General features: G+C 35.1%; 1 protein-coding gene across 1 annotated transcript; it reads right to left on the reverse strand.

Annotated features, from left to right (window-relative positions):
* Positions 1-563: 563 nt before the first annotated feature.
* On the reverse strand, positions 564-18,484 carry LOC107661114 (transcriptional adapter 2-alpha-like). The gene is made up of 15 exons (XM_016450587.1): positions 18,234-18,484; positions 16,209-16,315; positions 16,051-16,110; positions 15,677-15,768; positions 13,403-13,566; positions 12,753-12,841; positions 12,582-12,654; positions 12,394-12,457; positions 10,834-10,877; positions 8,114-8,224; positions 7,750-7,821; positions 6,259-6,391; positions 4,427-4,470; positions 1,282-1,355; positions 564-1,175 (listed from the first exon to the last, which is right to left on the reverse strand). Exons 1-15 carry the CDS (start codon positions 18,256-18,258, stop codon positions 990-992), a joined length of 1,338 nt encoding a protein of 445 aa, XP_016306073.1. The 5' UTR covers positions 18,259-18,484; the 3' UTR covers positions 564-989.
* Between the last annotated feature and the right edge of the window lie 321 nt (positions 18,485-18,805).

The raw sequence follows: 18,805 nt of genomic DNA on the forward strand, positions 1-18,805 counted from the left end.
CTAACACAACTGTTACACAAAAATGTAATTAATAATTTTGCATTAATAACTGAAGATTGGTTGCAATGCAACATATTCTGCAGACATAAATGGTCTCACAAAACCTGTCTGGATCATATTTCACCTCAGAATAAAAATCAAAAGAAGATATTGCACTTTGCATGATGAAAACGACACAATTTAGGATTTAATAAAATTATTTCTGAATTGTAAAATTATTTTCATGACAACTTCCCCTCAAATTTTTTTATTGATTTAAAGAGTACAGTCATTTACTTTTGGGTTTTGTAATTCTTTTTACTCTTATTACTGTAAAAACAATTTTCCAATTTTAATAATAAGCGCAGTACAGTAAATATTGTCTGTTGTATATTTTACAATACAATTATATAATCACAGTATAATAATTGCATATTATACAATGCAATTTTACAATATAAATTATATTTTTTTTCCTCAGAAAAAAAAAAGATATGATATATGCAGAATGGTCATGAAAATGTCACAGTACAAAAAAACAACAACAAAAACAAACAAAAAACACTTCACTTTCTTTAAGAAATATATTTCTTATTTCTATATTGATTTTGTGATTCAAACGTTCTTTAAAGACCTTGTGATATTCATCTAACAATTCTAGAACTCAAAAATTAATTGACAATTTTAAGGGCATGTGAACAAATAAAAAATAAAATTATTTTTTAATATTAGTGACGTGTAATCAGATTCTCCTCGGTCCAACCAGCAGCAGTCTTTATACACAACTATCATCAACTTATATAGTCCTAAACACAGCTTTAAAGAAGCACCCCGTCAGTCGTTCAAAAACAAACAGGTGCAGATCTGTAAGGAATGAATGACTTGAAAAAAACACATTGAACCGGTACACTTAAAATCCATCATCTCTCATTACTCATTCTCAACATGAATGATCCACAATGAGTATGATTCTTCATCTATCAGATGTCCCTGCAGCAGTTCAATCAGCACTAAGCCTTATTGATGTAGCCCTCTTTGATAAGGAAATCATAGATTTTGCGTGTCTTGTTGACATCTATCTTGATGAGCGATCGGGCCTGAGCCAGCCGTAGACCCCCCTGCCGCCGGCACTCGTTCAGCAGGGCCTGTTTGTACTCCAGATACGCCCCAGGCACCAGACGAACCACCTGACATAGCTGAGGGAGATGATGAGAGAATCGTTTAGGATCCATTATATCACATCAATGAGGCAGATGTCTTCGAAATGAGCTCGTGCCAGAAGCAAAATCAAGATTTCCAAACCTCTTTTTCTCTCTCATTGAGTTTCTCGGTGCCAGGCAGTCCTGTTAGGTTGAGAGGAGGTGCACTTCTTCTGCCTGTGGATCAGACGATTGAGACCATTCAGATTCTCCTCATCAAGAACAGTTAGCAACAGATGTGTTGCAAGTTATCTATTAGCAAATAATTGAGCAAAGCAATAAGCCACAGGACTGTGCATTACAGTGATTTTCCCAAGGTTTCTTGAATGTTGTGCTGCATTCAATAAAAGTACATGGAAACACTTTAATTTAGGGGCCAATTCTCACTATTAACAAGTTGCTTATTTACATGTATATTACTGGCATATTGGCTGTTTATTAGTTCTTATAAAGCACATAATAAATGTCTTATTCTGCATGATTATATTCTAGATCCCTTAATCCTACCCCATACCTAAACTTATTAACTACCTTATTAACTATTAATAAACAGACAATTAGGAGTTTATTGAGGCCAAAGTCATAGTTCATTGTTAGTTAATAGTAAATAGTTAATAATAAATTGTGACCAAATACATTTATTGTTCTTCTTCTTACTACTATTACTACTAATGATACAATTATTATTGTTATTATTATTATTATTAAATAAATAAAAAAAATTTTTTTGAACAACTAATGACAATTTTTTTATTAGAAAATTATTTTCATGACAATTTCCCATTAAGGTACTTCTTATTAAACACTGTTCCTTAATAATAATAATAATAATTATAATAATACTTTCTATTATATTACTATTATTAGAGCCTCAAATCATAACAAAAATAAAAAAATAAAAATAATTGTTGGCATTTAATGCATAATTTGAAAATTATTTTCATGACAATTTCCCATTAAGGTACTTAATATTATTATTATTATTATTAATAATAATAATAATGCTACTTACTATTATATTAGTATTTTTTATTATTAGAGCCTTAAATCATTTAAAAAATTGCAATTCACACATAAAAACAGATTTTTGCATTGTATAATATATATAATATATATGTTTTATATATATATATAAAAGTAATGCGAAATGGGGATTTCAATAAACTGATTTAAAATATGATAATTGATAAAAATAAACTACACTCTAAACTTATTTTTCAGTATCAGCAAAATCCAAAAACACTCGAATGTTCGGATAAAGCCAAAGAGTCTGCATATGCATTCAAATATGTCCTAGTTGTGCAGTGAAGTGACAAAAAGAGACACAATGTGAAAGTATGTGAGAAATACAAAGAGATGTAAGTGGCTTCTTTTTTTGTTGCGCGTATTTACAGAAGTGCATCTCAGAAAATAGATTAATGTGTTTGAGCCTGCGGTCTCACGGCTGAAGAGGACATCACTAAGATTGCAAAAAGAGACTTGAGTGGAGGAGAGGAGACATGGCGTGAAAAATGGAGGAAATAAGCAGCACTGTACCTGAGGTAATGATAGTGGTGACCACAGGGGTGATTCCAGCATCACTGCGAGAGAGAAACACAGTCAGTCAACAGCTGCTTCAGCTAAGAAAAACATTTTCACTCAAATGCTTTTGAAACATCTCTGAAAGACTGGCTGGGGCTCTTGAGGTTCTCAGCAAAATAAAATATAAATAGAGAGCCTGATTCATCATTCACTTTTACTTTGTCTACTTTTGCTGAATACCTACACCAACTTTTTGTGAAACTACTGCTGGAGCTACAAAAACACAAACAAACAAACTGAGAGCCAAGTACCCACAAGCTGTTTGAATGAGAATACACCAAGGACCAGCAGGCAGCAAGAAACCTGAATCAAATATGTGATACTAATAAACAGCATATGAAAGTATACTAGAAAGAAACAGAAGTGCTTGCATGGCAGCAATAAAAGAGTAAAACTAATAGTAGAAGTCAGTATTACAATAACATTATCACTATGAGTTATGGAGTGTTCATGTCATGCTGGAGTAAGAGTAATTTTAAGTTTACAAAGAGTAAAAATGGTCATTTTTTATACGTCTATTATTATACACTACTGTTCAAAGGGTTGGGGTAAGTAAGATTTTTCTTTAATTCTCTTTCTTGAAAGAATACTTTTATTCAGCAAGGACAAACAAAATATTTCTTTTTCAAATAAATGCTGTTATGCTGTGCTTTTGAACTTTCAATTCAAAGAATCCTGAAAAATGTTTTCAACATTGATAATATTAATAAATGTTACTTGATCAGCAAATCAGCATACTAGAATGATTTCTGAAGGATCATGTGACACTGAAGACTGGAGAAAGTATGCTGAAAATGTAGCTTTGCATGACAGGAACAAACTATATTTAAAAAAAGAATTAAAATAGAAAACAATTCTTTTAAACTGTAATAACATTTCACAATATTACAGTGTTATTGTATTTTTGATTAAATATTCGCACATTGCGCAGCTATTAGGGATGTAACGATTAATCGTGAGCCAGTTGAAAATCGATTCAAATATGTGACGATTCAAATTGGTTGAGATGCTAAACAAATCGCGATTCATTTAGGTGTAGGAGTTTATATGAATGCATGTCTGAGGGGAACTTACTGTCTTTAGAAAAGTTTAGATTAGTGTTGTCACGGTACCAAAATGTCAGTATTCGGTACCAATACCAGTGAAAATCCACAGTTCTCGGTACCAATGAGCCTTAAATCATTTAAAAAATTGCAATTCACACATAAAAACAGATTTTTGCATTGTATAATATATATAATATATATGTTTTATATATATATATAAAAGTAATGCGAAATGGGGATTTCAATAAACTGATTTAAAATATGATAATTGATAAAAATAAACTACACTCTAAACTTATTTTTCAGTATCAGCAAAATCCAAAAACACTCGAATGTTCGGATAAAGCCAAAGAGTCTGCATATGCATTCAAATATGTCCTAGTTGTGCAGTGAAGTGACAAAAAGAGACACAATGTGAAAGTATGTGAGAAATACAAAGAGATGTAAGTGGCTTCTTTTTTTGTTGCGCGTATTTACAGAAGTGCATCTCAGAAAATAGATTAATGTGTTTGAGCCTGCGGTCTCACGGCTGAAGAGGACATCACTAAGATTGCAAAAAGAGACTTGAGTGGAGGAGAGGAGACATGGCGTGAAAAATGGAGGAAATAAGCAGCACTGTACCTGAGGTAATGATAGTGGTGACCACAGGGGTGATTCCAGCATCACTGCGAGAGAGAAACACAGTCAGTCAACAGCTGCTTCAGCTAAGAAAAACATTTTCACTCAAATGCTTTTGAAACATCTCTGAAAGACTGGCTGGGGCTCTTGAGGTTCTCAGCAAAATAAAATATAAATAGAGAGCCTGATTCATCATTCACTTTTACTTTGTCTACTTTTGCTGAATACCTACACCAACTTTTTGTGAAACTACTGCTGGAGCTACAAAAACACAAACAAACAAACTGAGAGCCAAGTACCCACAAGCTGTTTGAATGAGAATACACCAAGGACCAGCAGGCAGCAAGAAACCTGAATCAAATATGTGATACTAATAAACAGCATATGAAAGTATACTAGAAAGAAACAGAAGTGCTTGCATGGCAGCAATAAAAGAGTAAAACTAATAGTAGAAGTCAGTATTACAATAACATTATCACTATGAGTTATGGAGTGTTCATGTCATGCTGGAGTAAGAGTAATTTTAAGTTTACAAAGAGTAAAAATGGTCATTTTTTATACGTCTATTATTATACACTACTGTTCAAAGGGTTGGGGTAAGTAAGATTTTTCTTTAATTCTCTTTCTTGAAAGAATACTTTTATTCAGCAAGGACAAACAAAATATTTCTTTTTCAAATAAATGCTGTTATGCTGTGCTTTTGAACTTTCAATTCAAAGAATCCTGAAAAATGTTTTCAACATTGATAATATTAATAAATGTTACTTGATCAGCAAATCAGCATACTAGAATGATTTCTGAAGGATCATGTGACACTGAAGACTGGAGAAAGTATGCTGAAAATGTAGCTTTGCATGACAGGAACAAACTATATTTAAAAAAAGAATTAAAATAGAAAACAATTCTTTTAAACTGTAATAACATTTCACAATATTACAGTGTTATTGTATTTTTGATTAAATATTCGCACATTGCGCAGCTATTAGGGATGTAACGATTAATCGTGAGCCAGTTGAAAATCGATTCAAATATGTGACGATTCAAATTGGTTGAGATGCTAAACAAATCGCGATTCATTTAGGTGTAGGAGTTTATATGAATGCATGTCTGAGGGGAACTTACTGTCTTTAGAAAAGTTTAGATTAGTGTTGTCACGGTACCAAAATGTCAGTATTCGGTACCAATACCAGTGAAAATCCACAGTTCTCGGTACCAATAACCAACAAAAGAGCAGTAAAATGCAAGTGCTATATTAGTATATTATTATAGTGTTATATTTCAATTCACAAAGAAATGTGCAGCATTTTGTCCAAGCAATAATAAAAGGACACATTTAATTTATAATTTCTCTTAAATCTCATTTTGTTAAAAAAAATAAATAAAAAATCGTGAATCGAATCGTGAGTTGAGTGAATCGTTACATCCCTAGCAGCTATGGTGAACTTCAGAGACTTCTTTAAAAATGATGTTCTTTAAAAAAAAAAAATAATTATATACATTTTGGATCTGTGCGTTAGGCCAATTATTTTTTTGTTGCAGACGGTTTAATTGAATAATTAGATGAACAGCTTTAATATTTAATTTATTCTAATATCAAATATTAATATAAAATATATTACAATATTTAACAACATACTTTATTCATATTCTTTAACATTATATTTTCTATATGGTGTTCAACACCTTAATAGTGTTTAATTATTTCATATTATTTCCTGCAGTAAGGTCATTTGGAGTTTTTTTGTGTAATAATTGCAAAACTAAACCGTAATGAAGTATTGTAATAAGTAGTAGTATAGAGAGTGAGTATGGCGGCGTTAAGGAAGAGCTCTTACATGGCAGCCTGTTTGTGGAGCCACTGCTGGCACGCACGAGAGTCATGAATGTACTGCAGGATGTCACACAGCATGTTCCTCTTCCTGCGCTCGTCCTCTCGCATGCGTTTGACTCTCTCGTACACTTTAGCACCTGCGGGCCAGATGACAGATGTCAGACCAGCTCTGAGCAAAGCTCTCGAAATGTGACATCTTAAGAACAATAACAAAAAGCTGACGGTAGATAGTATGGACCATATTCAGATGGATATGTCATTTCTCACTTGCTGACTGCGTTTAATTTAAAGGGATAGTTCACCCAAAAATTTGCTGTTAATTTACCTACCCTCAGGCCACAAAAGATGCAGTTGACTTTTTTCTTCAGTAGAACGGTAAAGAAAATGTTCAGCTGAAACCGTGGTCCTTGGTGATTCATAAAATGCAAGTAAACAGCTACCAGCATTTTTAGAGTCAAAAACAGCATTGCAGGCACCACAAAACTAATACCCATGGCTCCTGATGATATATTGAGGTCTTATAAAGCAAAATGATTGGTCTGTGCAAGAAACTAAACATTATTTACAACAGTAATCCATAGCCTCAGGCAAACGGGGAAGCCTGATTCTTTTCCGTGAACTGGTTCTTTGGGACACAGTTTGTTTCAATAAACTGATTCAAATAACCGATTCACCAGTTTGTTTACATAATCACGCAATGACGTAATGTATACGCAATTATATTATTAAAGCACCCAATAATGACGTGAAACGCAGATGTTTCACATGTCTAAAGCATATAAAGTGAATAAACTAGTCTATAGATCACTTCACCATTTTCCATAAACCATGAGATACCATTAAAACTCTCATTTCATTCAAGTGCTCGATTCACACATGCTCATATCAGCAGCTCATCAATTCTGAGTCAGAGCCATTTCCTCAGTTCAGTGACTGTTGAAGGAACTGGAGTGCTGAATTAGTTGGCAAAAACCGGCATCATAGGATCATATACACCAGCATTTTGGCTCATTTCAAGTTGGAGTGACTGTTGGGCACATCTGAAAGTGAGTTTTGATTGAGTAACTTACATATCTGTGCTGCTTGAGACGCAAACTGTTTCAGACAGTTCAGTCTGATTTGGTGAACTGGTACATCAAGATCACTAAAAAAAAAAAAGGTTCAAAAGAATAATTAATCCGTAAACCAGATAGCAGTCTGAACCGCTTGCCTGAGGCTATGGATTACAGGTAACAATGTTATAAATAATGTTAGATTTCTGGTTTGCTCTTTTTGACTCTGAAGTGCCGGTAGCCGCTGACTTGCATTTTATGAATAACCAAGGACGACGGTTTCAGCTGTTCTACTGAAGGAAAAGAGTCTCCTACATCTTGGATGGCCTGAGGGTGAGCAAATTAACAGCAAATTTTCATTTTTTGGGTGAGCTCTGCTTTTAACCTCATTTTGATTTAGGCTACCTCCCATGATACATTTCTAAATGAGGGTTGCATCTTACCGCAGAAGGACTGTATTCCCTCTCTCCTGTACTCCTGCAGTCTGCGGATCTCCCTCCTCAGCTCGAACTCCACTGTGAACGAGTGCGTGAGAGAGAGAAACAGAGCAGATGGAGCGGTGAACTTTTCACCCTGGCTGATTCAAACTACTGGGGCGGACAGACTGAACTCAGACTCAGCGCTGGTGAATGACATAGGGGCTTGTTTATCTATCCCGAATGGTCCTGCACACACTCATTAAACTACAAAACAGGGCTAGACTGATCCTGTGTCAGCTGAGGAAGAACACTAGAGAGTCTAGTATATATAAACCAAAATTACGACATCATATACATCAAGTGTGTAAAAAGAGAGATGAATACTCACAGGTGTGACTCTCGATGAACTTGTCGTGCTCTATGGGTCCCACCACACGTGCAAAGCGCCTCATGACATCATAAAGGTCCTGCACTTCCTTGGGATAACGCCTCTCCAGAACTGACAACACAACAGATGCACATTATCAATTTGATGAAGTCAACAAAACACAATGGCTCTGCTCTAAATCCTTCTTAACAACCTTCTTGTCTACATAGGCAGCTACCTTCTAAGTGAGCATCCTATATGAAATGAAACCTTATAAGTGACTGATTTAGCACCGTCACACAAAGAACACAGGAGACTCAAATCACAATTGTTTCCAATGGAGTTTGACCTTAGCATGTTGCCAAGCTAACAGCACTCGTATAATCATAAAAACACATAGCATACATACATATTTGGTCAAATTTGTACCTTTGACTTGCTATTTTTCAATATTGAATAAAACACATAAATGTAAAATGGAGTATACTTTGAAAGGCTATTGCTCCTATGATCACAAAGCATTTGTGTCAAAACATATATTTTGAGCTTTGGAATAGGTCAGTAACATTCTTGACACTTGGCTATTTGTATATTCTTTTTGTACACACTAACATATTCAAGAACATAACAGCTGTGCTCAATTGACAAGTTGGAAAGAATACATTTGTATTTAAGAGCTGTTTTCGGAGAGAAGCGTAAAGCTGTGTCTTTCTTTTATAAATCTGATAAAACTGAAGGCTCTGTAGATTTGAAGGATGCAATACCACTCTATAGGTACTCAAGATTAACATGAGATTGGCAGAAACTGTGAGTGTTATGTCCCCTTTAAACAAGATGTTTTAACTACATCTACAAAACAATGAATAAATGTGCACTGGGTGTGATTGTGCTTTTTATGGTTTTATTCAATTTATGAAGGTGCTGTAAATTTAATCATTATGTATTCTATAATTGTTGTACAATACTATGTTTTTTTTTTTTACAACTTTACTGTAAATGAAAGAAAGAAAAAAATCAGTTTTTTTTAGGACAACTTGGGAAATTCAGAGTGTCCCACTTCATGACTTTGTGGTGACGTTCATATGCATTCATTTCACAAATATATTTCTGACATAATTTGAACAAAAAGGGCTTTCAATAAAACTTGGCTGCCTTGTAGAAAGGCAATTTTTTTTCTGTGCTACCTGACTAGAGAAAGCACAGAAAAAAGGCTGTTCAACACTCATAATGCACTGGGCACATTGCTGTCCAAGGCCACTCCCAGTTTGGATCAGTCCATCCGACTGTCTGTGGACAGGCATACAAAATTGCATTAAGTAAAATCTGTAGATTTCTTGAACGCCTGGGAGCTTTGCTAACAAAAAAACATAAATCTCTCTGCCCATGTAACACAGAGAATAACTAAACATTGTTCATTTACATATACCACTGACACTGAAACAATACAAAGTGGGTTGAAAATCGATCAAGTTACACTTTAAGGATATGTTTGGGACCCTAAAATGATTTCTAGGTAGAGAGCTTACTAGGTTTTGGAACACAGCTAATCTGCTACATCAGAAAAGCTGCGTTTGATTGGCTGTGTTTGAAAAGCAGATGCCAACAGCAATGTATCAAGAGTCCAGCTGTGCCGAGTGGCCCTGTGAAAGCCTGATGGTTCTTCACCCACCATTGAAGCTGGCTCACTTGGAAGGGTTGATCGAGCAGCACTCAGCCATCAGCCCCGCTGCTACAGAGCGAGAGAGATAGAAAAAGAAAGCTGCTATGTGGGTGAGTGTGAGGTGTGATATTCTGCCAACGCTAGCTTGCCGAGATGTTACCCAGAAACACACACCTCTCTCTCCCTGTCACTCTACAAAAATCAGTCAAGATGTATCAAACTACAATATCAGTGCCCTCCGTGCAGCAGTGGCTGATGGGATGCGAGACCGGCTGGTGTGTGCACAGCCAGGTCAAGCTGTCTTGCTCTCTTGAATTGGGGATAAACCAACACCGCTGCGAGCCATCAGGTCTTGGCCACTGCTTCCATTATCACTCGCAATACACACACACACTTTCCCGCAGTCTCCATGACAACAAGGCTGCAGTTCCACGGTAACTATCGCCTCGCTTTTGTCTTGAGAGTGCAGGGAAATGATAGATAAATAAAAACGACTCAAAGCCCTCCTCGCATCACAAACACTCAATACGTCTCAGCAAAACACGCAAACCTGATTGGATTTCCCTGCATTTTTTTCCTTGCACGCAAAGAGGAAATAACTGGATAAGCATATTCTTATCAAAATCGGTTGGCCAACTGAAATGTCCATGGGGAAATAGACATAGACGGGTTTCTATTTACCGAGAGAAGCGACATGGCGCCCAGAGGGCATGGATCAATAAAGGCTCGTAAAGATGCAATATCCTTTGTCATTAAAGTCGAAATGTTCATTTCATGCCAAACTATTCATAGGGGAGCAATCACAACTGGTGAGACAGCTCTGGGATCAGTGTTGATCTGGCATTGCAGTATTCTGGGTGCTCATTGTAAACATTTGGCACAGATGGCTCGTGTTATTGGAGGTCAGGGAGGGTTATCTTGTGGCAGTAACTTGTGGTCTGTGCATTGTAACCAACCAGCAAATACCTGCATGGGGAACATACTTTACAACCTCACATACACAACAGAGTACAAGAGATGGCAAAAGCGTTTGGCTAATATGATGCACAACACCATGTTTTAAAAAAAGATTTCGTCTTACTCTGAAACTTGCGTAGGTTGATGAGGCCGTGGTCTCGAATGATCCTGAAAGACAACAGTTGACACATTTCACGCTATATTCTGAGAGAAGCAAATCAAACTCAAAGTTATCTATAAGCATGACTAATGATCCTTAAATAGAATATTATACAACAAATCTGGCTCTAAATATATTCAAGTGTGTATTATATATATATATATATATGAAATAAAAATGTAATGAATGAATTTTTTTTCACACTACTGCTCCATAAGTTTTTATTTTAAAGAAATTAATACCTTATTTAGCAAGTACATATCTGATTATTTAAATGACAGTAAATAAATGTATAATATTGTTATTACAAAAGATTTCTAATTCAAATAAATGCATTCTTTTAAATCCTGAAAATGTACCAGTTACCGCAAATCCAAAATGTGTTAATTAAAATAAAAAAATATTAAAATAGAAACCAATTATATTTCACAATGTTACTGTTTTAGTACTGTATTTTTGTTCAAATAAATGCAGCCATGATGAGGATAAGTGACTTAAAAAAAATAAATCATACTGACCCCAATATATATACACATATACACATATACACACACACACACACACACACATATATATATATATGCGTAGTTTTTGGCACCTCTGTATATATTACTATTAGCAGATGATTTGTTTATTGCAATTATTACTACTAAATGCAACTTTTTAAACATTAATTTTGTGACTACCATACAGGTTTTATCACCATTTTATTAAAGCAACACATCACGTGAGGCTGTGCATTACAATGACTTCACATCATGCCTTATGCCTGAACAATCGTAAATACAATTTATGTTATTGTTTAAACTGTCTATCATGTACAGTCTATTATTTACATCATCTACAGATGATTCTATTATTTACATCATCACAGATAATTGCATTGGGAAGAAAATAAACATGACTTAACCATGGTAAAATGAATGTAATGCACAGCCTTGGTTTGCTGCTTATTTAACCACGCTTGGCATTATGAGCTGAGGGCTATGTTTTATTAAAAGCATCTCATCCGTGGTGTGTGCTCGGGGAGAGTGGCGTTTGGTGTGCTGGTTTCAGATGTTGTGTGGAAGCGGAGAGAGTCACTGGTCTGTTTGCTGCTCTGCAGGAGATCTCAGACGACAGCTGCGGCTCCACTTCAGCACAGAGCTGAGGTCAAGCTCACACACATTGCACTAGTCCTTTACAGGGCAGTCAGGCCTCATTAATGCTTATTTACACACCGTTACTGTTACCACTAGAGCTGTTTGTGCTGGTGAAAATCAGGCTGGCTGATCAGTTGCTATGGATTAGGTTACATTGTAACACACCAGATGTTGAACTCAGTAATGCATTTCAGTGGGTTGCATGAGCATGTGATCATTCGATTCTTCAATTTGTAATTATTATAACAGTATATATTTTGTTTATTGAGAAACATTTTTAAATGGAAATATAAGGAATGCTACAATTTTAGGTTTAATTAAATAGTCAAATGAGGCCCTCGAGTGGTTTTTCTATGGCATTACAGCATTTTTTCCTACTTACTTTTTTCTCCGCTGTCTCTCTTTAAGTCTGGAGTGATATATGTCAACTACTGCAACCTTCAGTGCTGAAAAAATGTATGGTAAACAGAAGTTAACAACAAATCAGCATCCATCTATCTATCTATCTATCTATCTACCAAGATTTTGTTTTGTTTTGCTGACTTCATATTGTGGCATTGTGCTACTTACCATGAAGAATATCAGAGTCATCATCAACAAAGTCGATATCTTTCAAATCCCACTCAGCATAATTATCAAACTCCTAATTTTACATAGAGGCAAAAAGAGACAGAAATGGTTTGATCTGAATAATGTACAAATGAATTTGTTTCCAACAGACAGCACATTAAGATCACTCACCTCCATGAAGTCTGCTCGAGCCGGCATGTATCCAGCCATATCTCTGGACAGCTGAGAGTCGAATGAAGGCCTTGGAGGATCATCAGTGGCTGAACGAGACACAAGACACAGCCCTTGACTACTACTGCCTAAAAATATATTTATATACTATAATCAAACATCAATCATCATAGTTTCAATATTGTAGAATGGTCTCTGTGTGTTTATTTGCCTTAAAAACAAAATAAATAAGACAATCCCATCTAGTGTTCATACTGTTCATCTGTCTGGCCAAAGTGTGATAAATCAGTGCCTGCAGGGGCTGTTGAGCACATGATGACAAACACAAACGGTCACAATGAAAAAACAACAGATTAGAACAAAAACAGATTTCCTGCAGAAAAGATGGTCTGACTGATAACAACTAATCCAATCTGTCTGACAACCTCAACTCTTGGCCAGACTGAACACAGGGTACTGTGCATAGTGCTCATTAAGTGTATTAAAGGAGGATGATAGTGAAGAAAGTAAATATTACATTAAAAATCTCCATAAAATTATCAGTAATTATGGTATCAATTTAATGCCATTTTATTAGACTGATTAGAAATATGTTCAAACCTTGTATGTGTATATATTTAAACAGTAGCTTGATTCTGGAGCTCACTTACGCTTAAAGGGAATGGCTGTGTCTGCTGTCCGGGACAGATGATCTTCCATCTGTCTGAGATTGAGCAGAGTGGAGGAGAACAGAGGATTGTTGATGAAGTTCTTCATGTAGTGTCCTTCACACTCCTCTTTGGTTTTGGTGCGCATCTGGTAAGCCACGTCCTGCCTGAAGAAACACCCAGATATGTCATTAGCAGTGCTATTTATTATTATAAACATATATCATTTATTAATATTTTTGAACTAGCTTTAACTTTTATATTTTCAGTGTTCACTTTAAGTTTTAGTAATTTTTTTAGGTGCTTTTGTCATTTTTTCATATTTATAGTCAGCTTTCATTTATTTTTATTTCATTTTTTACAAATTTTTGTACTTCAGTTTGAACTTATTTTATGCCAAGGCAACATTTCTAATTCTCATTTAAGTTTAAGTTTTCGTGTAATATTTGCATTTATTTGATTACAACTTTATTTAAATAAAAATAATAGTTTAAGTTTACAATAAGAAAAAAATATGATTACTGCATTCGTAAACTATGGTTTTGACATACTCCAAGGTATTTAAAGGGGTCATAGGATGCCCATTTTCCACAAGTTGATATGATTCTTTAGGGTCTTAATGAAAAGTCTGTAACATAGTTTGGTTAAAATTTCTCAATGGTAGTGTAAAAAACACCTTTTTTACCCTGTCAAAAACAGCTCTTTTCAGATCAAGCCGTTTTTTTGTAGCATTTTCCTTTAAATGTTAATGAGCTCTGCTGACCCCACCCATCTCTTCCCAGCTGCTCTCAGAGAGACTGTTTACTTTATCCGCATTAATCGTGAAACTTGCTAATTAGCACATTATTAGGAAAGGCGATTTGCAAAGATTCATTATAAACCATTATACTCACTTCTTCTGTAGATGAGGCTGGATCATGAGTGATTCGCGCGAACATAGACGCATTTACAGGTGCATCTCAATAAATTAGAATGTCGTGGAAAAGTTCATTTATTTCAGTAATTCAACTCAAATTGTGAAACTCGTGTATTTCTAATTTATTGAGATGCACCTGTATGTAGATCGGGGGCGCATTCCCTTCAGAAAAAAAGAATCCACTGCGAGTTCAGCGGCTCTGATGTCAGAGTAAATGACGACTGCTATGTTCATTATTACAACCAACAATAGAACACCTCAATCGCTTAGGAGTCATTCTTGTCTACATCTGCTCCAGCGGTGAAACAATGGCGGACTGATGACAGCTCACTCAGGGCGGGTCTAAGGTAAGACGCCAGTCCAGTCTGTGCTGAAACGCTACTGTCAATCAAACTATTGTGGGAGGGGCCTGTCTGTGTGAGGTCACACAGACAGGCATCTGAGATCGACTCGATTTGAAAAAGGGGAAAACATTTAACGAGATAAAAAAAAAAACCACTGGGTGGATTTTTATCATTATAGGGTGGTTGTGTACACACACTGCCAACACACATTTAAGTTCAAACAACTTGTAAAAGTGCATGTAGCATCCTATGACCCCTTTAAAAAATATCATGTTATATCTACTATTACAATACCTTGGTTTTGAGCATGTACCAACAATTGTGGTAGTACCAGAGTATTTTTTTGTTAGCGTCTAGTTACTATGGTAAATTTCTAGTACGATTGTCAAAGCTGTTTTTTTTCGTCACATTTAGGTAGTTACATGCTGTCCAATAGCAGATCAGTGATCTGCTAAACAAGGCACATACATCCAAAACAAATATTTCAATTAACCACACTGGTCACATATTTGATCAAAAATACCTAATTTAGGGTTTCCACATGTTCTTAATTCCGAAATCAAGATACATTTAATTGTCAAGCAAAACGACAAAAATAAGATGTTTTCTGTCAAATTTATGAAAATGAAGTGAGTTTATGATTAAAACAAGAACAAATATCTACCAATGGGCTCAGAAAAATCAACATAATTGAAAAGAAAAACAAATTTTCATACCCCGCTCGCTGACAGATGTTAGTTCATATTTTTAAGCATAAATTCACTCAATTTTGTTCAATTTCAAAGAAAACAAGACGTCATATTTTCATTTTGCATTTCAAATAAATATATCTTTATTTAAGGATGTTAATTTGTATGGGCAAATATAAAGATATTTATTTTTAACAATGCATGCAACATTTAATGCCATGACTTTATGAACTTAAGACTTTCTGCTATAATGTTTTTTGAGACCTGCAGAATCCCTGCTAAATGAGCCCTAGTAGAACAGCAGATATGAGGTAAGGAATATACTGACCAGTTACCAAACCCACAGTCCATGACGGCCTCTAACAGAGCCATCTCCTCCTGCGCAGTCCAGCCAGGCTCTAACACGGGAAAATCGGATGTCTAGAAGAAAGTAGATCAAAGTAAATGTGTAATTTATCGACACAAGATACAGGATATAAGTTATGGAGCACAGAATGCAAAAAATAAGCTTTTTTTTTTTAAGTTAAATAACTAATAATAAAAAAACGTCCTTGTTTTGCACATTTCTGGTTTAACAAATGTTTTAAACAACTATTCATTTAAATCTTCAATTCAAATGTTCAGTCTACGTATAAAATCCATTTTTACTTATAAACCTTTTATATTCAGTGCAATCATTTGAATTCAAACTGCTCTCTTTACCATGATTTCATACTTGTGGTCACTCTGGTGCTTTTTATACTCATATCCTCTAGTAAAGCACTGCAACATAAAGATTAAATCATATAGTACAGATTAACAGTGACAGTATTTGATTTATGCAGTCAGACAGTAATGAGATCCTCAGTCCAGTGACTCACCTGCAGACACAAGAGGAAAGGTGACGGTCCACATTCAACACATTTAATGTAAGGCTCCACTAGATATGAGGAACATCCTCGACAGGGAGGCTTATCGAAAGGATCATCTGAGGAGACATAAACACTTATTTACAGAATGAAGTTATCATTTCAACAGACCTATATCCTGTACCAAAAACATGCCAACTAGTTTCCAGCTTCACATCACAGTTATGACAGAAGCATTTTATTGAATTTGGCTGATTACAATATGTCACCAAGGTCAAGTTATGTGCAGTGTTAATAAAATAGAGTTACATTACAGCTGTAAAGTTATTATTGAAGGATAACATTAATGAAAACATAATTAATGAGAAATATAATTATATTATTGAGCTGACAATTAAAAAATATGTTGCTAAAAATAATTGTATTTTTTTTTACAATATTTGTAACATATATGCCTTTCAAAAATTTGGGATCAGTAAGATTTACACTACAAGTCTCTTATGCTCATCAAGTCTGCATTTATTTGATAAAAAATACAGAAAAAAACAGTAATATTGTGAAATATTATTACAATTTAAAATAACAGTGTCTTATTTTAATATACTTTAAAATATAATTTATTGCTGTGATCAAAGCTGAATTTGCAGCATCATTACTCCAGTCTTCAGTGCCACATGATCCTTTCAGAAATCATTCTAATATGCTGATTTATTATCAATGTTAGAAACAGGTTTTGCTGCTTAATATCATTATTATTATTATTATTTTTTAGAACATGTGATACTTTTTTAGGATTCTTTGATGAATAACAAGTTAAAAAGAACAGCATTTATTCAAAATAGAAACCTTTTGTAACAATATAAGTCTTTACTGCCACTTTTTTTAATCAATATTTTCTATAAAAACGGGTATACAAATGGGTTGCTGACAAATGGGTAAAACCCAGTGTGGTCTGAAGGACAGTAGCAAAGGTAGCTAAAGATTTATAATGACAGTGAATTAGTTTTTGTGGGCTGCATTGTGATCCTTAAACAGTCTTTTAATATCATCTAATGATTCTTGTTCTAACATATGCATGACAAGATTTTTGTAATATGAACTATTGTTACACTGAATGACATTTTAATGTGTCTTCTGTAAATCATGATAAAAATGTATAGTAGTCATAATGTTTTGCTCAGAAAAAAAAAAATAACAGGACCTAACAGTTAACAGTTAAATGGTAGTAGTATCAGAGTATTTTTTTTGTTAGTCACTATCTGACTGTCCACACAGTGTATCGCAACTGTTCAAATCCGATTTGTGTGTCCATAAGCGCTCTTTCGTTTTACTGAATGTGCGTTGGTTACTATGGCAATGACGTTGCGTTGTTATGCCTACGCTAAAAACAACAATAACAGCAATACAGTTTGCAATACAGATATTGTCTTACGACATGACATGTTGCCGTCGCGCTGAATTAGTATTATTATTATGGATTTCGTTTTATGAGGCAGCTTCAGAAAGGCAGGGAGTTGGAATGTGCGACTTTATACCGTGCTGCCATCTCCGCTGGTTTCAACACTCAAAGAGGTGAGTATACTAGCAGTATATTGTCTTTTTCCGCTTGACTTTGACAGTTCGCAACAACACGCTTGTTTCTGCAAAGACATTTATTATGTTTTCTACAAAAATGTCTGACGTGTTTACGTTTTACGTGGCGTGAGAACGTGAAAAAGCTACACTAAATCCGATCTGAGCGGTCAGACTGAAACGGATTTCCAGGAATGCGATTTGAATAGGATTCCAAACCACATACGAATGTAGCTCGAAACAGATTTGCACAAATCGGATTTTATGTAGTTCGTTGCCGTTCAGACTATCTAAATATGATCGGATTTCAATCGGATTTGCAAAAAAATCGGATTTGGGCTGACAGTCTGAACAAGGCTTATGTTACTATGGTAAAATTCTGTAACGAATCGTTTCTTTTTCTCATTTAGGTAGTTACCTTCCCTTGAATAGCAAATCTGTGATGTGACTAAACGGTGTACTTACTTCCAAAAGACGCCAGGCGATCCATGCTGCAGATGAGGATGTCTGATCAGGAAAAATGTAAAACCTTCCTTCTTAACCGTTTTAAACGCAGTTGAGATCTTTACAGCTTTTTGATGAATTAAACTCAACGATTACACGGATTAAGCCTCATCGTTAAAAGGAGCAAATGAAAACAGTGAGTTTATGTGAACTTAGCACATAAATGAGAATGTAAACACTGCAGTGGGTCTGTGTCGATCCGTGCAGTTCAATGAACATCCCATGAGGAGGGGAAGTGACATTTTGTAACAGCGCCCCTAGCGGCACCTGAATGGTAAACCTGGACAGTTCGTTTCAGTTGAGCCAAGACCAGTGTTGCCAACTTAGCAATTTTGTTGCTAGATTTAGCAACTTTTCAAACTACCCTAGCAACTTTAAAAAAAAAAAAAAAGCACCTAGCAACAAATGTAGCTATTTTAAAAAAGTTTTTGGCAACTTTTGCAAAGTGACTCAAATGATAAAAAAGGCACATCTTTTCATCTAAATTACACAAAAAGAGGAAACCATTGAACAGCTAGCCAGCCAAGCAGCAC

Source organism: Sinocyclocheilus anshuiensis, unplaced genomic scaffold (genome assembly GCF_001515605.1).
Source record: "Sinocyclocheilus anshuiensis isolate Anshui unplaced genomic scaffold, SAMN03320099.WGS_v1.1 scaffold583, whole genome shotgun sequence".
NCBI classification, from domain to species: Eukaryota; Metazoa; Chordata; class Actinopteri; order Cypriniformes; family Cyprinidae; genus Sinocyclocheilus; species Sinocyclocheilus anshuiensis.